Source organism: Narcine bancroftii, chromosome 1 (genome assembly GCF_036971445.1).
Source record: "Narcine bancroftii isolate sNarBan1 chromosome 1, sNarBan1.hap1, whole genome shotgun sequence".
NCBI classification, from domain to species: Eukaryota; Metazoa; Chordata; class Chondrichthyes; order Torpediniformes; family Narcinidae; genus Narcine; species Narcine bancroftii.
The window spans coordinates 195,254,502-195,277,679 of NC_091469.1; the positions used below are offsets into that span (position 1 = coordinate 195,254,502).

General features: G+C 42.1%; 1 protein-coding gene across 4 annotated transcripts in view; it reads left to right on the forward strand.

The window, feature by feature from the left end:
* Nucleotides 1-23,178, forward strand: part of ntng2a (netrin g2a) — a 99,060-nt gene that overhangs the window by 20,220 nt on the left and 55,662 nt on the right. For all 4 annotated transcript variants that reach the window (XM_069887004.1, XM_069887025.1, XM_069887033.1 and 1 more), the window contains one exon: nt 992-1,635. In XM_069887004.1, coding sequence (XP_069743105.1) covers nt 992-1,635 — 644 coding nt within the window. The remainder of the gene's footprint in view (nt 1-991; nt 1,636-23,178) is intronic.

A 23,178-nucleotide genomic window follows, 5' to 3' on the forward strand; every position in this document is an offset into this window, starting at 1 on the left:
TTCAGTTGAATACAAAGAGAGCTCTGCTGTGTCAGAAGTGTCATACTTTGGGTGAAGTCTTAATTAAAGACAATGTAATAGATTATGTATCCATTCCACAACCTTACACTAATGGAACAGCTTAAATGGTGATGCATCTCACCTGCTCTTTGTGGCATCTCACTATGTACATCTGATGTCTGCCTAAGGACTTTGATATATTGCAAGCATAAGAAAGCAGCTAAGTATGTTCTTTATAGCAAGAGTATGCACTAAATAGTAATAGCAGACATTTGTGCATTTAGAGATAACTGGGATGCTGTTGTTATTCTTTTTAACTTTTGAGAAGGTTGGGTTGATTGGTCATTTTTGAGTCACCTGTGATTAATGGACTCCCAAAGGCATTATTTAGGTAGTCATCTTCCAGGATTTTGATTCAGTGGTAATGATATCTGAAGATCAAGGTGAAAAGCAACGAGATGGTAGCAGGGTACCCATATTCCTGCTGCATTTATTTTCCTAGATGAAGTTGTCAATTTTGGGAGATATTGTCAAGAAACACAAGAACTGCAGATGCTAGAATTCTCAGCAAAGAGGAGCCAGAGGGGCTCAACAGGTCAACTCAACAGCATTCATGGAGATAAATGGACAGTTGGTATTTTGGGTCAGGCCCCCCAAAAAAATCCCGACTAAATATTGACTGTCTACTTCTCTCCATGGCCTGCTGCCTGACCTGCTGAGACCAGGGACAGCTGAGCTGCCTTGGGAATTTTGACTTGAGATTTTTTTTAAATTGCACGTACAAAGTTGCATTGCCTTAACGATACTCTGGTAATGCTATTTCCAAAGGTTTGCTCATTCCTTTTGTAACAAATGCTTCCTCTTACTTACAGTAGCGTTTTGTTGCTTTTGTAAGAATGCTCAATTGTTTTATTGAATCAGCTGCTAAATAAATTAACCACTGAATAAAATGTCCAGAAATAATGAAACCTTTTACATATTCTCATTTCAGGGTAATCCCTACATGTGCTTTAGTGAATGTGATGCTTCGAACCCAGACCTAGCTCATCCCCCCCACCTGATGTTTGATCAAGAGAATAATGGACCTGTAACTTACTGGCAAAGTGTCACTTGGAGAAAATATCCTGAACCTCTCCTGGCCAACATCACTCTGTCCTGGTATAAGAGCATCCAACTCACTGAGAATATCGTCATTACCTTTGAGGCAGGCCGACCCACCACCATGATACTAGAGAAGTCACTGAACTATGGAAGGACATGGCAGCCTTATCAGTACTATGCAGAGGACTGCATGGAGGCTTTCAGAATGGAAGCTAAAAATGTCCGTGATCTCTCACCTGTGACTGCTCTCCAGATCATCTGCACTGAAGACTACTCCAAATGGGTGGGCTTTGAAAATGAGAAGAACTTGCACTTTGAAGTCAAAGAACGCTTTGCCATTTTTGCAGGCTCATTCCTACAGAATATGGAGGCTTTGTACAAGAGAATGGACATTAACAAAAGTCTAAGAGACTTTTTCACGTTAACAGACCTACGCATTAGACTGATAAAACCCGCAACTGGAGGAACATTTGTACAGAGAAAATACTTAAGCAAATATTTCTACGCGATTTCTAATGTTGAAGTTGTGGGCAGGTAAGAGAGCAGATTATTGTTAAAAGTAAAATTAGTTTTACAATTTCATTTTCTATTTAGAAAATGTTGAAGGGGATTTTGCTAATATCAGTATTAAACATATGGGGCATTGTTAATATTCTATTCCAGTGGAAAACTAAAATAACATTGCAAAGACTTAACAAGCTGATCCATCTAATCAAAGTCAATCATCAAAGCCGGCTGATAGACTGTCTTGAGACAGCGAACTACAAACCTATATATGTATATTTTAAAAAAATCTATCTTCACCTTCTGAATATATCCCTCCTGGGTCATCTACACCCAATGACGTGATTGAGAGATGATAGGCTGTTTCTTGAATTCATAAACCGGGTTCATGGAACAGTGCAGGAAGCTGAAGGTGTTGAAGTCAGTAGTAGTTTATATTATTTAAATTACAATTTTACCATTTGCAGATCAAATGAAGTTGCATGAACACATCAATTCTATGAACACCAATGAATGACATCACATTAAATGCTGCATTTCCCTAACCACTGAAAACCATCACACCAAAAACTGTAATGATCCTATAGGTGGGGTTATCAAACCTTATTTTTTAGTTTATCTACTTCTGGCATTAATTAGCACTTCATTGGTAACCTTAATCAGTGCAACTGCAGATGGCTGTTATAAGACATGGAATCATGTTGGGATTCCATGGGGCCAGACACAATATACTCCAAAATGATGTGTGAATGGGAAGAGAGGGAAGAGATATCTGGAGCATTGGCTATGATCTTTTAGTCCTCCTTGGGTGCAGGGGAGGTGCTGGAGAGTTGAAGAATAGCAAATGTGGTCCCCTGGTTGAAATAAAGGTAATAGGGTGAAATCCTGGGAATTACAGACCTGTGTGTCTTACGTCAGTGGTGTGCAAACTATTGAGAGGATTTTTAAGGATTGTATTTATGAGCATTTGGAGAAATACAGCCTACTCAAGATAGTCAGCATGGCTCTGTGAAGGGAAAGTTATGCCTCACAAGCCTGAGTTTTTTGAGGAGGTAACAAAAGAAATTGATGAGGGTAGGGCAGTAGATGTGGTCCATATGGATTTTAGTAAGGCCTTTGACAAGGTCCCCCATGAGAGACTCGTTCAGAAAGCCATGAGGCATGATACTTTGGCTCAGGTGGATTCAGAATTGGCTTGCAAGTAGAAAGCAGAGAGTAGTAGTGGAAGGAAAGTATTCTGCCTGGAGGTCAGTGACTAGTGGAGGTCTGCAGCGATCTGTTCTGGGGCCCCTGCTCTTAGTGATTTTTATAAATGATAAAGATAAAGAAGTGGAAGGATGGGTCAGTAAGTTTGTGGATGATTCAAAATTTAGAGGAATTGTGGATGGAGCTGAAGGTTGTCGAAGGTTACAAGACAATATAGATAGGATGCAGAGTTTGGCAGAGAAGTGGCAGATGGAGTTCAATCTGCTTAAGTGTGAGGTGAACCATTTTGGAAGGTCAAACCAGAAGGGTGAGTACAGGATAAATGGTCAGATATTCAACAGTGTGAAGGAATGGAGGGACCTTGTGGGTTGAAATCCATTGATCTTTCAAGATTGCCGTGCAGGTTGATAGGATAGTTAAAAAGGCCTACGAGATGCTGGGCTTCATTAATAGGGGGATTGAGTTCAGGAGTTGAAAGGTCATTTTGGAACTCTGGTGAGACTCCACTTAGTCTTAGTGTTCAATTCTGGGCACCTCATTTTATGTGGAAGCTATGGAGAGGGTGCAGATGAGATTTACAAGGATGTGGCCTGGATTGGAAAACAAGTCTCATGAGGCAAAGTTAGCAGAACTGGGACTTTTCTCTTTGGAGCAAAGGATGAGAGGTGACTTAACAGAGGGCTTCAAGATTCTGAGAGGCATAGTGAAGGTGGACAGCCAGTGCCTTTTTCCCAGGGCAGTACCAAACATCAGGGAATATCTCTACAAAGGGAGGAAGGTTTAGGGGTCACTCAAGCGGTAAATATTTAAAAACAATAGAGAATTGTGGGTGCCTGGAATGCCCTGCCAGGGATGGTGGTGGAGGCTGGAACAATAGGGGCATTTAAGAGACTGAGACCGGCATATGATGAAAGGAAAATATAGGGTTATGTGGTAGGAAGGGTTTAGATTATTTTTGGTAGGAAAATATTGAGGGGCTGAAAGACCTGTCCTGTAATGTTCTAATGATAGAACATTATTTTAGATTGGATTATTTTAGAAAGAACATAAAGAGCAAAATGCTGCAGATGCTCAAAATTTGAAATAAGTACAGAAAATGCTAGAGATTCTCAGCAGATTAGGCAGAATCCATACAGGGAGAAACACAATTAACGTACAAGATCAATCATCGCTAGAAAAAAAAATCAGTAGTGGTTCAAATCAATGAAGGAAAATGTTCTGCTTTTATTTCTGACATTTTATGCGTGTCTACCTTGGCCAACAGGTAGAATGTTTGCAATGTGCTGGGAGTGTTGAACGCTGACATAGGTAACCCAAGATGGAAAATGTTGTTCTCTTTACTGATTTCTTCCCCTTTCTTGGCTTATTCTTGTTACAAAATTGTACTAAAATAGTAGTCATTGAAATAGATAATGCAATTCATGTCAAAATGCAGCACATCATTTACATGTGACATTACTATGGTGAAAAGACACCTGACAGTTCTCAATTCCTGTAATAAAATTTTCACCTTTTGAAAATCAGCATAAGACTGCAATAATGATTTTGCAAAGAGCCTGTACAGGTTATAATATCTCAGGATCATTAGATAGGATGCAAGGATTTGTAATCCAATAGCATAACAATCTTTAGTTTCCACCAATGAGGGAATAATCTTGTTTGTCTCCTTTTGTCATTCATCTAATAGCAACACTTTCCAATACAAATATCAAATTGTACAATAGTATCTGAAATATTCCCAATCCTGGAACATTGACATCTAACTTGGAATAATTGAATTAAGTCAGTAGATAATAAGGGCAGAAGATTTTATCTGATCCAGCTATTGCCCACGAATCCCACTCAATGAAACAAAGAGGTACCTGTTCAAGTAAAAACTAATTCATCACCTATTGTGACACAGTGAAAAGGAGCAGACTTTTGATATAAAGCAATTATTTGGATGGAGCATCTTGGATAAGACCGCTATGGTGTGACTATTTCTGCTGGTCCATCAGTTGATAATGCTGGGCTACCACTGCTGTCCACAGACGAGGTACAGTTAGGTAAACAGCTTCAGGAGTTTAACCCAGTCACAATAAAATAACCATAGCAACATTCACTCAAAGGCACCAGAGTCAATGGCATTGAAATCCACACAAATGACAAATTCCAACACATCCAATAAAAGCATGCAAGTAAAATAATTCAGAGGAAACTCCTATTGTAACCAATGTAATTGGTGGAAGAGAGTAATCAGGAATAGTGAACAGGACAAGCATAAGTGAAATGAGAATCACTAGTTTGCCATATGGCATTTCAAGAGGTGCTACAATCCTAAAAATATGCAATCTTCCTATAAAAGGCCTAGTCACCGTATTATTGGATTCTTATGTATACTGATACTAATATTACCATGGAAACAATACTGAAAAATTTTAGATTGTTTGTAATATCTCAACTTCATCCTGACTTTGTAACCTTCAACCATATGTATTCATCTTCCTGCAGTGCCATACAATTTCATGACATTTGGAATAATCCCAAAAGTAGGGAGGTTAGGATCTATACTCATATTTGGGAGACATCTTCCATTTCAAGTGGCAACTGAACAAATCCACCTCGCCATTTATCCTTAGGATATTAGGGTGTCACAGGAGAACAGATCAGTGGGAATAGCCCATGCTTGGAAGGGTTGGGGTTGAAATGGCCTATTTACAATACATTATTCATTGTTAGGTCATTCCTAATTTAATACTGTGTTCTTGTCAAAACTTATTATGTGAAAAAAATAAAGAAAAAATCATCTAGTGTCTTCAAGAATTAATAATTAATATTATCACCATGCTGTTTTCTTTCAAGTATTGAAATGTTTGCAACAGGGAAACAAAAAGTAGCTCTAAAAATATCCATTCCAACACCGTGTGGTGTGTTTGCAATTGAACATGCCCTGACACACACATTCTGGATTCTCACACAATGGTTACTAAGTATTGAAAACCATATTACAGAACAAACAACTCATTATTGCGAGACAAGGAGAAAGGGAAGAAAATGGTGAAATCTGAAATATTTATTTTGCAAATAATATAATTAGATTTAGCATCTGGGCTATACAGATTTAAATATAAATTACCTCCTTTTATTTTTTTCATTCAGCAAACTATTTGTACTGGGTTAGAAACTGTAAATAGGGAAAAATTTTATTAAGGTCTGATATTGATGATGAAATTCTTGCAAGATCTGTACAGTGAATGTAAGAGACATACTGATACTACCAATCTTGATTACATTCACTAACATCTCAGAGATGAAATTCCAACTCCATGCACAAAATTAATAATATTAGATTATTGTCCAAGTAATCTGGCACAATTAATAGGATCAGATGATAAGTGGATCATGATTGGTGGGGGGGGGGGGGGAGAATGGGTTCAGTGAATGGTGCACCGACATTGCATTTGGGGAAGGAGAGAGCTGTTCCAATGAAATGGATTACAACCGACCTGCTCTAGTGAATTTAGTACCCAAGTAGAGGATAACCAAATAGGGCAAGGATAGGGGAGGTGAGTTCTGATGGAGTGAAATCTAGATAGCTAAAGAAAACTGACAAGAAAATAGCACAGATAACTGAATGGGGTGCAGATAACCAAATTACAGTATGTCAGGAAGAAATTGGGTGTACAAATAAGATGCCTGAAAAAAAGTGAACAAGAAAAAATTAGTAATAAGATATAATGCTACAGCACAGAAAACAAGCCATTTGGCCCTTCTAGTCTGTGCTGACCATTATTCTGCTAGTTCAATTGACCTGTTCCCATTCCATAAACCTCCAGACCTCTCCCATCCATATATCAATCTAATTTAATCTTAAAACAAGATAGAGTCTGTATACACCACTTCAGATGGCAGCTCAGTCCACCACTGTGAGTGAAGAACTTTCCCCTAATGTTCCACCTAAACCTTTCCCCTTTCAGCTTAAAACTATGACCTTTCATATTTATCTCCCCCAACCCAAGTGGAAAAAGCCTACTCTCATCCAATCTGTCTGAACCACTCATAATCTTGTAAACCTCCATCAAATCTCCTCTCATTCTTCTTCACTCCAAGGAATAAAGTCTTAACCTGTTTAATCTTTCCCTGTAACTCAACTCCTGAAGACCTGGCAACATCCTAGTAAATCTTCCCTGCACTCTTTCAATCTTAATGATATCCTTCCTGGAGTTAGGTGACCAGAACTGCTCACAATATTTCAAATTTGATCTCACCAATGTCTGAAACAACCTCAACATAGCATCCCAACTCCTATACTCAATACTTTGATTTATAATGGCTAAGATGCCAAAAGCTTTCTTTACAACCCGGTCCACCTGTGATGCCATCTTCAGGGAACAATGTATCTGGATTCCAAGATCTCTTTGCTCCTCTGCACTCCTCAGTGCCCTACCATTTATTGTGTATGCCCTACCTTGGTTTTCCCTTCCAAAATGTAACGCTTCACACTTGTCTGTATTAAACTCCACCTACCATTTACTTTCCCATTCTCCCAGTTGGTCCAGATCCCTCTGCAGGCTTTGAAAATCTTCCTCACTGTCCACAATGCCTTCTACCTTTGTGTAATCAGCAGTTTTGTTGCTCCAATTTCCCACATTCTCATCCAGATCATTAATATAGACAACAAACAACAATGGTCGCAACACAGATCCCTGAGGTTCACCACTAGTCACAGGCCTCCAATCTGAGAAGCAACCATTCACTACCACTGTTTTCTCCCACACAGACAATTTTGAATCCAGTTTACAACCTCTCCACAGATACCTAGGGCTTAACCTTCTGAACTAACCTCCCACATGGGACCTTTATAAAGTCCATGTAGACAACATCCACAGCCTTTCCTTCATCCATCTTCTTGGTAATAAATGAGATCATATAAAGAAGAGTCATACAAAGTCGGTAGAAAACTCAGCAAGCTTGGATACAATTTAGAATTCAATAGAAATGGACCATGTTTAAGGTGGCAAAATAAAGTATAGGAATAAATATACAATGTTAATAAAAGCTAAAGTATGTAAAAAAAGTGAATATAGATTCCTTGTGGTAAGAAAATGGAAGATTTTATGATGGGTACCAAGAATTGGCAGAGCAATTAAAATAATGCTTTGGTTCTACCTTCATGGAAGAAAACACAGTAACTTGCCATAAATGCTAAGAAACCAAGTCTAATGTGATAAAGTGAAATGAAAGAAAATTAGTATTAGAAAATTTTGATTGGATTTGAAAACCAATAAATTCACAGGGCCAGGTATCTGCATCCTAGAATATTAAAAGAGGTGGCTATTAAATTATCAAATTGATCATCATTTCCCAAGAATTGATAAATCATGGAATGCTACAACTTAGAGGGTGGTAAATTTAACAAGGGTGAAGAGAGGGTGAAGGAAGTACAGACTAGTTAGCCCAATGTCTATAGTCCATAAAAAGAATGTGATAACAGGAAATTAATGTGATTAGTCAAAATCAACATGGATTTGTGAAAAAAAAAGAGATTTTTTGGAGACTATAACTGATAAATAGATAAGGTAGTACATTTAGATTTTCTGAATGTCTTTGATAAAAGTCCCATTTAAGAGGAAAGTGTGCATAGGCTTGGGAGTAATTTTCTGGTGTGGATTGAAACCATTGACAGACAGAAAACAGGGAACAGGTATAAATGGGACTAATCAGGGTAGTTGGTGGCACTGTTGGTTGTGAGCAGAATGCAAAAAAGCTTCATAGCACTTTATACAAATTGAGAGTGAATGAGCAAATGCAGATGCAATATAATCTGGATCAAAGTGCTTACTTTGGCAGGCAAAATAGAAAGGCAAAGTATTATTTAAATGGTGATAGATTGGAAAATATTGATACACCAAGTAGATGGCGGCACTGCTGGAGCCGCTGTAGCAGCTGTGCTGCTACTGGTATGGGCCCGCAGGGAGCAGAGATGAAGTGCTCCTGTGGGGTCCAGCTGCCCAGTCAACTGCCATCAGTTCCACACGGGCTTTGAACAGGCCATTGAGGGAGCTGACTGTGGTTTTAGTTGAAATCCTGCGACCGCGTGTCTGCGCCCAAGATGGCAGTATCTATTCATCGTCAGCAGCCACGAGGGGCTGCAGAGGATGGGAGCAAGGCACCAAATTACTGGAAGATCACGCGGTGTCTGAGAAGGAGAAGCAGGGGAGTTGACCCATGGGACGGTGACCCAGTGAGGGGGCTCTGCAGCTGAGGGACCAGTGTATGTGGCGGGCTGCTGGCGACTCAAGGCAAGGAACCCAAGGTACAGGAGCAATCAGGAGCACAAGGTCAGCTTCTTCCCCACTGCCATTAGATTCCTGAATAATCAATGAACCATAGACACTGCCTTACTTTTTGTGCACTTTAAAAAAAAATAAATATAGTGGTGTTGTAAGCTGGTTATAATATGAACATTTGCACGATGACGCTGCCACAAAACACCGAGTTTCACGACAACAAATTTTGATTCTGACCTGTAGACAAATCACTGAAAGCAACAAGCGAGTGCAGCAAGTAGTTAAGGCAGCAAACGTAATTTGGTTATCATTGCAAGAGGTCTTTCTCATTGAAACATACAAAATTCTGCAGGCTAGATATTGGGAGCATGTTTTCTAGATCCAGGAGTCACAAACTCAGCATATGGGGCAAGACATTTGGAATTGAGATGAGAAGACATTTCTTCATTTAAAAGGTGACAAACCTGTGGAATTCTCTGCTGCACAAGGCCACATCACTGAACGTATTTAAGAGGATGATTGATTCCTACACACAAAGCTATCAAGGAATACAGATAGAGAGAGAGCATTGAGATTATGGAAGAGGCTCAAAGGGCTCAATGTCTCTCCTGTTCCTCATTTCTGTTTCAAAGACCTGTTTATGCCAAGTTTTACATTTCAGTTATGATTTTTCATAATTAACAAAGGATAAATGGGTAGTTGACAAATCATTTGACTCACATATTAAACAAAATCAACATCTTCCTTTATTTTACCTGTGGAGTCAATGCATTGTGTTCATTAGTACAATTTCCCACTGTTATTGTTGTGTACTTTGGCCTTTGGGAAAAATCCTCTCCTACCATTTCCGTACCCTCTGTCTTTCAAATGAACAGAATTACAATTCAACCTACTTATTTGGAGTTTTGGAATAATAAACTCTCTAAGGTATTCTAAAGCAGAGCATGACGTTAGAAATGAATTTGGTTCAAGAGTAGGCAGCTGGGGACATCAGTGGGATTCCTGGGTGCTCCTTATTTGTGCTCATATGAATTGTAAATGAGCCATATGAAGGGATTGGATGGAAACCGGTCAGGGGCACTTGCCTTCATGTACAGAAATGTCCTGAAAACAATCCCAAGGTTTCAATATCTGCACATGGCACTAGAATAGACAGTAAAGTGCAAACAGAGAATGCAGCTAAGGCTGGAAGGTTTGAGTCATTTATTCAATTTAGACATATATACAGCACAATAACAGGCCCTTCCTGCCCACGAGCCCATGCCACTCAAATACCTCAATTCACTACCTATGGAAAAAAAAAATCACACATTAATTTAAAGAATAAATATGTCACTTTTGTAAAGATCTGGCAGTCATACCTGGACCATATAGGGGCCCAGTAATTAAAAAAAGGACTATAAATGCAACTATTAGAGAGAGAGAGAGATTTATTTAAATGTGGTTTCCCCATTTGTATTCTATAGATTTAAAAGATATGTAATCTCCAATGGTGTGCTGATCTGTATGTATGGAAGAGGAAAGGGAGGGATGAAATGTTTCGTTTGTTGTTTGTAAGAAAAAGTTTAATATATTGTGATATTGAAAATTTTATTATGAATATTTTTGAAAAAAACAATAAAATATTCAAAATAAATACCCCAATTCACCTACAACCCCTATAGGTTTTGAAGTGGGGAGGAAACCGAAGCAGACACAGGGGGAATGTACAAACTACTGACAGACAGTACTGGATTTGAACCCAGGCTCCTGGTTCTGTAATAGCATTGTGCTAACCACTGCACTAACTGTGCCACCACAAAGTGGGCAACAAAAGCCATATCAGCAACTGCAGAGTGCTGAACGTTGGATAAGATAATATACAACACAAGGAATGGAACTTGCAAAGTGAGACCCAGAAGGCTCTCACAATAAATGTTCAGACAATGCGGCAAGATAATTAAAATGCTGAAAAATATTGACAGTGTAATAGAGTGAAGTCCACTGAGATTATGCTGAGGCTTGTACAAGCATCAATCAGTAAGCTGGAAGGAGACAGAGCCATGGGGCAATGGTTTTACTTTTTGAAAGCAACTTAGTTTCTCTACCCTAGAGAAAAAACGAGCCAGATATTTCTTCTTTAACTTTATACAAGATGAGGCATTTTTTTTTTTAAAACAAGACACTCTCCTCAGAATAAACCAGTAAAAATGAATAATCAAACAGCAACAAGAATTTGAACATCCACAAGAAATAAATCGATTGAATCATCAATTAGTGGGTAGTAGTGATGTGAGCAATAAGGAGTGCATTACTCAGGCAACAAATGGGAGGGAGGGGGTTAGAAAAAAATTAATTTGACCAAAATTATTTTTATCCATGTAATCACCCATATATACTGGGCCTTCAAATCAATTTGTGCTTTCCTGAATTTATGACAATTAACTCATTACACTAGTAATTCCAAGTTCCTGCTGCAGTCTCCTGTCAAGGCCAATTGAAATATGATACTTTTCCATCTGATTTGTGTGGCATTGATTTGATTGGATTGTTTATAATTTGTTGTCCTTGAAAAAATGCTGTCCTCTTTATTGGCAATAACTACAAACCACAAATCCTGTTGAGGGGATTTTTAATGCTTTACCATTCTATCTGTCCACACTTTAGAATTTCTTATTAGCTTCCAATCTATCTTGCAGCACCAATTCAAGCATGAGATCCCACTGTAAACTCTAGCAGTTGTCACGGGCAAAATGGCATCAAGTAGAACTGAATTAGAAGATTCAGTTGGAAAGATAATATCAGCCAAGTTCAGACTTCAACATGATGCTTTCCATGAAAAGATAACCAGTAACTAGTGTCCAGGTTCACTAACCAGGAAATATCTTGATAAGTGAACCTCACCTTGGAAGGAGGCTTTTTTTTTCCTATTTTTGATAGGATATGGTTGCTGGTGAGGCCAATATCATTTTTCCTGGCCCAATTGCTTGATGGTGGTGAGCCAGTGTTGTAGTTTCTTTGGTGAATGTCCACACAGTACTATTGGGTAGGAAGGTCAGGTTATAGACCTAATAACCCTGGGAAAACATTGTATTTGACCAAGTCAGTATGGTTTATGATTTGGAACTGGACTGCCAAATGGTGGAGTAGTGCCTGGAGCACATTCAGAGAGAATGCAAAGTAAAAGAGGAAGGTTTCTTCCCTTGGTTAAACATGACAGAAGCAGATGACTTGACACATTTTTGGACATGAATGAACCCTAAATCTTTTATAAGATGCATTACAGATGCACAACAAACTTTGCAAGGAGTCCCTGAAGGGTTACAGCTGTGCTGAGGCCGCAGTTTCGAGCTGGCTTAGTTTTGGACACGGACAGCAGCTTTTCTTTTCAATAAACATCCTGTTACTATTGATCTAATGTGTAAGAGGAGACAGATGGAAATTATTAGAAGAGGAGGTCCAGCATAAAGATGAAAGGGCATGGCCTTTCAGCTGAGTCTAAATCTAGAGCTATATTTTCATCTGACTTTTGCTATGAGTCAAATTTAAACTCAGATAAAATGGATGCATTTAGTTTCTCATTGTCCTTTGTAATATGAGATTCGATCAGTAGGCTGTATGGGAGATAACGGGACTCTTACTCTGGTATAATGTGTTCTCTATGCTCATTGATACAATATGTTTATGTGCAATCTCCTTCTGGGAGTAATACAAAAGGTAACTTGAGCTCAGGATGCAGCTACAATCTAAGGACAGGAAGCAGGTAATTGAGTGGAATCATTTTGCAGTTTAATGACTGAATGACCTGCCAGTTCTAAAGTTGCAATGTGGTCAAGGATGAAACTGCTTTATATACAAAAGTCGAAGTGTATTTTTCACACTCCCTTTTAATATAGTTTCTCAGCAAACCTGCATAGAGATTACCTAGAAGTTTTGAGGCTGAGATGCCAGGGCATTGCTAACCAATTCCCATACCTCCAGATGAGATCCTGTCCAATCCAGATGAGAGACACTTGCCAGACATTAAACCATCACATGCTTCACTCAGACATGTTCTTTTCTTTGGCTTGGCTTCGCGGACGAAGATTTATGGAGGGGGTAAAAAGTCCACGTCAGCTGCAGGCTCGTTTGTGGCTGACCAGTCCGATGCGGGACAGGCAGACACGATTGCAGCGGTTGCAAGGGAAAATTGGTTGGTTGGGGTTGGGTGTTGGGTTTTTCCTCCTTTGCCTTTTGTCAGTGAGGTGGGCTCTGCGGTCTTCTTCAAAGGAGGCTGCTGACCGCCAAACTGTGAGGCGCCAAGATGCACGGTTTGAGGCGTTATCAGCCCACTGGCGGTGGTCAATGTGGCAGGCACCAAGAGATTTCTTTAGGCAGTCCTTGTACCTTTTCTTTGGTGCACCTCTGTCACGGTGGCCAGTGGAGAGCTCGCCATATAATACGATCTTGGGAAGGCGATGGTCCTCCATTCTGGAGACGTGACCCATCCAGCGCAGCTGGATCTTCAGCAGCGTGGACTCGATGCTGTCGACCTCTGCCATCTCGAGTACCTCGACGTTAGGGGTGTGAGCGCTCCAATGGATGTTGAGGATGGAGCGGAGACAACGCTGGTGGAAGCGTTCTAGGAGCCGTAGGTGGTGCCGGTAGAGGACCCATGATTCGGAGCCGAACAGGAGTGTGGGTATGACAACGGCTCTGTATACGCTTATCTTTGTGAGGTTTTTCAGTTGGTTGTTTTTCCAGACTCTTTTGTGTAGTCTTCCAAAGGCGCTATTTGCCTTGGCGAGTCTGTTGTCTATCTCATTGTCGATCCTTGCATCTGATGAAATGGTGCAGCCGAGATAGGTAAACTGGTTGACCGTTTTGAGTTTTGTGTGCCCGATGGAGATGTGGACACTACTCAAATGCAAGACATCACAGAGCTCCCAGATCCTATAATCATATAACAATTATAGCACAGAAACAGGCCAGTTCAGCCCTTCTAGTCCACGCGGAACATCTTCTCCCACCTAGTCCCATTAATCCGCACCCAGCTCATAACCCTCCACATCTCTCGTCCATATACCTATCCAACTTTTCCTTAAATATTAAAATCCAACCTGCATCTACTACCTCATGTTTCCCCTAAACTTTACCCCCTTCAATCTCAATCCATGTCTTCTTGTTTGAATCTCCCCCACTCTCAATGGAAAAAGCCTGTCCACATACACAATAATAATTCCAGTGGCTGTTGCCCATATCCATTTTCCTTGTTCTGCTGATGCAGGTGGAATTACTAGTAATTGGGGATTAATTCATAATTAGTTACAGTTTCAAATGCTCTTTTAAAAGTTTGCTATTCTGTGTTTGGCTGAGCTCAAATTTCAAGAGTGGAGCTTGTAAAACACAGAAGTTGGATGAAAATGATCACCTATTCAGCCCTACATCAAGTTTAGATGTATTGTCAGAGTACATACACGACATCGCATACATGCCTGAGATTCTTTCCAGGTGACCAGGCAGAATTTCTACTTATTGGTAGTCCAAACAAAAACTGTACTCAAGAAAAGATATGTATACAAAAGAGAGAAGTGTAACAAGCAAGAAATGTAAACAACTGTGCAAATACAGAAAAGATGACACTTTTCACCTTTTTCCTCAGATGCTGAACTTGTGTCTCATCAACACAAAAAGGGGTCAATGGGCAGAGATCAAGAGGAGTAAACAAGTTTTATTCCTAACCCACACCTACCAATAGACATCAGCAGTTTCCTCACTGCTGCCCCAGGGATTGAACCTGGGGCCCACCAGCTCTCTATCATCCCACATGACCTCACTGTATTATAAAGGGAAGTAAAGACCTACTGGAAGGTTTATTTTCAGTAGACTAAATACTATACTTCAACAACAACAACATGCACAATGGGAATGTGGAGAGAATGGGTCACAGAGGAAATCAGTGGAGGAACGTGATAGCTCTGTGACTTAAGTCTTCTATGTTGCAAGGAAACATGGATAAAAGGGCTAAACATTCCACTGAATAAAGGCATCCATTGGGTAACATCAACAGTTCTATGGAGCAGGCAGTAGGCAATCTCTGACCAGAACAGTTTGCTCTCACAGTTTATTTTCATGTTCAACATACAAGTGTTTGAAGGCATTGATTGGTTCCCCTATTCTGATATTCTTTTAAAACTGAATCTACGAGGCTCAAATCCATAGTAACAACCCACGTGGGGACTTGCTTATCACTTTCATTCCTACTTTGAACCTCCAAGTTTTCAGCCTCCCAAACCTGTTCCATTAAAAGTAGATGAAGCAGCATCTCAGCTTCCTTCCAGCTGTTGCAGTTCTGGGTGTAGTATCAAATTTAATAAACTTAGGTAATCACCTCTCGCTGATGTGGCTTGCTCTCAAATTCAATTACTTTATTTCAATCCAACTGCCTATTTTTAAAGTAACTATAGCTTTGACAACTTTAACATGCATTCCATTGCAAATATTCCCTTTCTTCTCTCCACTTTCTCCTCTGCAATTCAAAACATAGTTGTTTTCTCCCTTTTCCAATTCTGATAGTTCTTCACCCAAGATAACAACTCTGTTTCTCTTCCCACAGATGCCACTTGATCTTTGCTTCATTTACAAGGTTTCTCTTGTTCCGTTTGGAAACATCTCCCAGTGATCTACAGAGATGTCCTATTAAATTGGCTCACTTTGCCTCTCCACTGCAAAGGTTACTTAGAGCTTTGCTTCCAAGTTCAGTGGTCAAGGAGCTCCTGAAGCAGGCAACAATTAGATAAATAATTTAACAAAATGATGAAAAATTTAACAGCCTGGGAAATGCAAAGGAACTTTTAAATGGGCAAAATTTCAAGCTGTTTCACATTGAGAAGGATTGGGAGCTGTAGTGATTGCTTTGACCTTCATTCAATGAGGTCAGTATCTCAATGCTAGCTTGTTTTAGATGCTTCAAATTGAAAATTGCGTAATCTAATCCTTCTATTTCACTGTTCTCACACTCCTATTTTCCATTTTTCAACCAACAGCCAATTCCATTTCAATCTGCTTGAACTCTTCTTAAAAAGAGTTACAAATTTGGATCAGCCACATTTTTCCCTTGAATATCTGAATCCTTTTTGTAATCTGTGTTATGGATAAAGCCTGCATTTATTGCCTGTCCCCAATTCCCTGATACAGTGGTGGTAAGATGCCTCCTTGCTGAAGATACCATCTAGCTATCCACCTCCACTCCTCCCAGTGCTGTTGAATAGAGATTTATAGCCATAAGCCCCTTTCACACTTGCATCCCACTAAATTGGCTGTTCAGTGTCCTGGGATAGGAATGGGGAGGTTTGGCTTTTCAGACTTGACCACTCTTAACTGGGATACTGAACGCTTTCACACTTGCAAGGAGCCATCCCTTGGGTTAGGACTGTTCTACCTTCTACCAGTGACATTACGACGGATCAAGCAATGGTGGAGCTGCCCTAAATCCTGATTAATGTATTATGATCTTATATTTGAACAACATTTCTCATGCCTAATTATAACATAATTAAGCTTTATGTACAGCACAGTATGAGCCCTTCAGCCCCTGTTGTTGTGCTGACCTATATAAACCTTTATAAGGGACTGTGGGAAAGTGCTAGCAATAAATAGCAATAGCAGACAATTTTTAAACAGCATGGGAAAGTTGGTAGTGCTATCACAGACAATTTATAAATACCTTGGGGAAAAAGCAATGGCAGACCTGCCCTCCCAGAATTCCATGCAGCCAAGAATGGGCTGTATGACTGGCTGCAGCAACGGAGCATTTATGGAGGGGTTTCTCTGCCACATGGCATTCTGGGAAGTGAGGTGCTTTTTCCCCCAGTCTTCATAAATTGTACACTAGAACACAGCCAACTTGTCCACTATTGCTATTTCCTTTCTCTCTCTCCCCCACTGTGACTTTCCCATGTCAAAGTTTATACCTTAATTTTAATTTTTCTTCCTTCATGTTCCTGCACTCATGCAAAAACTTGGGTCATTTCAATCCCACAATGCAATTACCCATTTCACACTTGCCCGATTGCAGTGGTGTCCACAGACGCTGGGGATTGTACTGGGGTTGAAGCTGTCAATCTCTGGCGTGAGATAATGTCATCTGATGCCAGCATTGAGCTAATTTTGCTTTCACACTTGGCTCTTTAAAGGCTGATTGGCAGTTAATTCCTGGGATCACTTGCAAGTGTGAAAGGGGCTATAGAGACATAGATCATAGTGCATAGAAACTGGCTCTTCAGACCACTACGTCAGTGCTGACATTTTTTCCCCACCCTATTAATTCCATTTGCACACATTAGGAACACATTCTTCTCTGCCTTGTGTATTTAAGTCTCTGCCTGAATATCTCTTAAATATAGTAATTGTATCGGATTCTACCAGCTCATCTGGCAGCTTGTTCCAGATAGCAACCATTCTTTGATTCTTTCCAGGATTCAGACCCAACAGCAATGATTTCAAGTCTGGATGGTGTACCACCTATTTTGATGTGTGTCTAGGTCAGATGGTCTGTTCAGTTACTTATTTAGGCCATTTCAGAAGACAATCAAGAGCCAATTACATTGTTTCAGGCCTTGTCCATGAACAGGTCATATTTCCTTCAATATAAGAGAGTTGGTTTAATCCACGTTTAAAATGATAAAAGGAGTTGTTCAATTGATAGATACCTCTTCTTACGTGGCCAGGGACCAGAATAAGTGGTCTCTAGACTCCCTTTTTCTGCTCAGTGGGTCATGAAGTTTGTTAATGAACTGGAAACAAGATGATGTCCTGTTACTTGAACTGCCAGCTCATTACTTTCTTCATGCAAATCACACTTTGTAAACACTTAACCATTACTTGGAGAAAAGTGACTGCCATTAAGTCAATAAAATGAAAAATGATATGGCAGGGCATGTTGAGTGCACAAGAAATTTTTGGTAATGATATTTTGCCATTGATAAAACAAAATTAACTGTTATATTTTTAGCAACTTAACAGAGAAATGCATTTCTGTGCTTAGGGGATTGCCTGGCACTCTACCAATTAAATGTGCTATGGCTTATTCAGCATTAAAGTACACATTTAATGGAGCTTTCAATGCCATAAGTAGTTTCAGTGACCTGGAGCCAGTTTGATGGGCAGGGAGATGGGGAAGGAACAATTGGAGCCCCCGTTCCTGATTCTATCTGAGGTGGTACATTGTTGAATGCCTGGCGTGGATAAAGCTCAGGCTTTATTATGATGTCCTTTTGTAGATAATTGGATTACTAAGACACGGTTCTCATTTTGAGACAAAAGAGTAGCCAAAATAGAGGTCTTTCAAATTCTGGCTGATAGACTTAAGGAAGGTGTTTTCATTTGTGAGTATGTTTTTGATTTACTTTGGGTGTACAATCTCTGCAAGAAAAGATAGGTCCACCATCTTTTAGGATCAGTACTTTTCTCATCATTAATTAATCTTTTGCCCATTTTCATTTTACCCATTCATATCGATTCTTTTGCAGATCCAGGAGGATTTGTGCCATTACATTAGGTATTAGGGGGTTTCAAGCAGTAAAAATGCCCAAGTGCAAAGGCGGATATTCTCCGCCCTTACATCGGGAGACTTACCTCTGTGAATGCACCGTGGCCAGCTCCAAGGGGCTGACTGCAATCCCTCTCAGGGAAGGATCATTGGTGAAGCACTGTGCTCCGCCACCTCACATGAATGTACAGCCGCTGCAAATGGTTGGCTGGGGCGGGCTTCTGATGTCGCAAGGACACCATCAACCCATGAACCGTTTCCCCTCTTTCTCCCACCCACTCACTCCTCTTCCTTCATGACTCCCTCTGGGGTGGGGGGGGGGTGGTGTCAGAAGCCATCAGGGTGGGAGCCGTCAGGTCAGGGAGCCTGCAGGATGGGGGTGGCCACCAGAGCAGGTACCGTCAGGGCAGGGGTGGCCAGCAGGGGCCTTCAGGCCGGGGGCAGCCAGAGCGGGCTGTGACAGCCCCACTCTGGCACCTCAGCGGGTTGCTTCGGCCTTCAGGGCCGCTTGTCAGCGGCTCAAAATATGGTGGAGCTGTGTTTTGGGAAACACAGAGCAGTTCCATCTGCAAATTGGATTATGGGTAGGGAAGATGGCTATTGCTCTGCTATGTATTTATGAAGGGTGGTGCCATGGTCCCAGTCACCCTTCCTCCAGAGGGCGCTACGAGGCACCACTCAACATGAATGCAACACATGAGCAGCCTTTTAGGGCTGCTCCATGAAAGGTATGTTTATATTTTTCCTTCTGCGCTATAGCCGGCCTCCCAGCGGAGGCTTAGCATGAAAGGGCCTATGGTGGACATAGTTTCATTGAACAATATAGACCAGGAACAGACATTTTGGCCACAATGTCTGCATTAAACATGATATTCAAATTAAGCAAAAATTGTATTGCTTGCAAATGATACACATCCCTCTATTCCCTGCATATTCATGCTTATATTAGTGTATTGTCAGAGCCTCTTTCCACACAAGATGTGCTCCATGTTTTACACATTCACTTATTCTTCTTTGAGACTTGTGGAGGAATTTAAATGTTGCCACATTTGGAAAGGATCCCTATGGAGACATACATACAAGTGTGATAAATGGAGATAAAACAAGCCTTTACAGCATCATCAGCAAGTAGCCACGACACTTTGCTCATGTTCTCTTGGCATCTATGTTTCCAAACAAGGAATGAAGATGTGAAAGAGACAGATGGAAGGTGGGAATATTTTTGTCATTCAATAGTTAAAACCAGAGCGAAAAGGTAAAGACCTCTCAGAAGTGGAGCAAAGTTCATGAACCTGTGTCCTGGCCATTGTGAATGTTCTAGTCTTCCTTCCAATTTGAATTCCCATCTCCGTACCAACTTCCCCTTGCCCAAATTCCAATTGGTATGTCTAAATAAAGAGGGGAGCAGAATGAGAAGCTACACCTCTCAGATGCAGCTTGGTAAGCAAGTTTCCATGTTTGGACAAGAGAGTTCAGTTTGACCTCCTAGAATTCATTCAAGTGCTTCAGTTTAATTTCATTCTGAAGAGATTCCTTATTTACATATAACATATAACAGTTTATGGCATGGAAACAGGCCATCTCGGCCCTTCAAGTCCATGCCAGTAACAGGGAACGTTATCCCAGGGCTCCAACAGGGTGGCATCTCAAACAAAGAGTTCGCAACCCATGGTGAATCTGTACCTTGTTACCATGATATTCTGTACAACGAGCTGACGGGGGAAGCACATGGACTGCAGATACTGGAGTCTTTACACAAACATTGAGAAGCTGGAGTGACTCAGGCAGCATTCACGGAGAGAAACAGACAGTCGTGACCTTTCCATGACTGGTCCTAACCCAAAATGTTTGCCTGTGTGCCAAAGTTAAAGATCCTAAAGATAATTAAAATAATTTTAATATGAATATAAATGTGCCATGCATTGTGTGAGGGTTTGTTCTGCTCTTCTTGATACACATAAATTGAGTTTTATAGTTCAATATTCTTTACTAAATAAAGTAGCCCATTGATTTGCTTCAGTATTCTGAAGGATGTCTGCATTACATGATTCATTCAGACATTCAGCTAATATTCTTCTGGCAGTCAGACGGACACCAAAAGGCTGAAGCCTTAATGCATTCCTCAAAATAACTGATCTCTTAAACACAAGTTCCAACTAGGTACAGACAGGAGAAATGAACTCTGTAATTAGAAGCAGTGTTTGTACAGTTCCAGTAACTGGGAACCAGGAGTATTTTTCAGTATTGAGAAAATTGACAAGAGTCAGGAAATCCTGACTGAAGTTTGCACGATTTTGATTCCTATTTACACTCAATAAAATGGCTTCTTCTCAAATTGGACAGCTCATACCTCAGAACAGTTTAGAGTATTCTGTTCATTCTCTCTACAATTCCCAACATTTGTGGATGGTGGCTGCCACACCACAATGTCTAATAGCTTGAGTGTGACTGAATTAGTGGAGTGCTAAAATCATTTCCTCTTTTGACATTCACACCCCAGAGCAGCCATTCTCAACATTATTTTGGTTATGGCCTCCAGAGGACTTTGCTCAAGGTTTATGCTTCCCCCCCACTTCCCTGTAAAAAGTCAAGTTTAATTGGTTTCTTCTGTATTTGTCTCCTACCAACTACACAAAAACAAAAAAAAAAATTTATGATTTCAGTTTGTGTCCCCCTCCCCTTAAATTTGCTGTGACCACCAGGAAGGCTGAATGGTCCCTGTTGAGAATGGCTGCCCTAGAGCCAGTAACTTACCTTGGTAGTGGCATTGCAGAGGAATGCCATTAGGTGAAATTGTCCTCTGATACCAATGAGTACTGAAAAGGAAGTACTGTGGGTTGAACATCACATTGCTTGCTGTGCACACCACCCCAATTCTACCCCATTCTCTGGATCTTAAATACTGGACACTGCCTTCATCACTCCTTGCTTCATGTAATTGGATCCATGAACAAAGATTTAGTTTAATCTGTATTAGCAGGGGTTCACAGTACTGCAATCCATGATATGTAAAGTTTACTACTTATGTTTCAGAAACAAAAGGATCACAACTTACTTAGAAGTGCATGTGCTGGAAGAGATATTCCACTAGCAAGATAAAAGCAAAAAAAATTAATAGTATAACTGTAATTCTCTGTTGCATCAAAGGACAGAATATGTTGGCTGCACTAATCGTATATCTCTTCTTTACAAAATTCAAATAAACATGATGGATAAATTGTGAATGATTTTTCCTGAATAGTAGTTTTAGGTGGAGTAGAGGATGGCAGCCAAGAGCAGCATCTAAGATGCACATGGACTCGGCCAGCCCCATCGTCACCTCGCGGACTCGGCCAGCCCCATCGTCACCTCGCGGACTCGGCCAGCCCCATCGTCACCTCGCGGACTCGGCCAGCCCCATCGTCACCTCGCGGACTCGGCCAGCCCCATCGTCACCTCGCGGACTCGGCCAGCCCCATCGTCACCTCGCGGACTCGGCCAGCCCCATCGTCACCTCGCGGACTCGGCCAGCCCCATCGTCACCTCGCGGACTCGGCCAGCCCCATCGTCACCTCGCGGACTCGGCCAGCCCCATCGTCACCTCGCGGACTCGGCCAGCCCCATCGTCACCTCGCGGACTCGGCCAGCCCCATCGTCACCTCGCGGACTCGGCCAGCCCCATCGTCACCTCGCGGACTCGGCCAGCCCCATCGTCACCTCGCGGACTCGGCCAGCCCCATCGTCACCTCGCGGACTCGGCCAGCCCCATCGTCACCTCGCGGACTCGGCCAGCCCCATCGTCACCTCGCGGACTCGGCCAGCCCCATCGTCACCTCGCGGACTCGGCCAGCCCCATCGTCACCTCGCGGACTCGGCCAGCCCCATCGTCACCTCGCGGACTCGGCCAGCCCCATCGTCACCTCGCGGACTCGGCCAGCCCCATCGTCACCTCGCGGACTCGGCCAGCCCCATCGTCACCTCGCGGACTCGGCCAGCCCCATCGTCACCTCGCGGACTCGGCCAGCCCCATCGTCACCTCGCGGACTCGGCCAGCCCCATCGTCACCTCGCGGACTCGGCCAGCCCCATCGTCACCTCGCGGACTCGGCCAGCCCCATCGTCACCTCGCGGACTCGGCCAGCCCCATCGTCACCTCGCGGACTCGGCCAGCCCCATCGTCACCTCGCGGACTCGGCCAGCCCCATCGTCACCTCGCGGACTCGGCCAGCCCCATCGTCACCTCGCGGACTCGGCCAGCCCCATCGTCACCTCGCGGACTCGGCCAGCCCCATCGTCACCTCGCGGACTCGGCCAGCCCCATCGTCACCTCGCGGACTCGGCCAGCCCCATCGTCACCTCGCGGACTCGGCCAGCCCCATCGTCACCTCGCGGACTCGGCCAGCCCCATCGTCACCTCGCGGACTCGGCCAGCCCCATCGTCACCTCGCGGACTCGGCCAGCCCCATCGTCACCTCGCGGACTCGGCCAGCCCCATCGTCACCTCGCGGACTCGGCCAGCCCCATCGTCACCTCGCGGACTCGGCCAGCCCCATCGTCACCTCGCGGACTCGGCCAGCCCCATCGTCACCTCGCGGACTCGGCCAGCCCCATC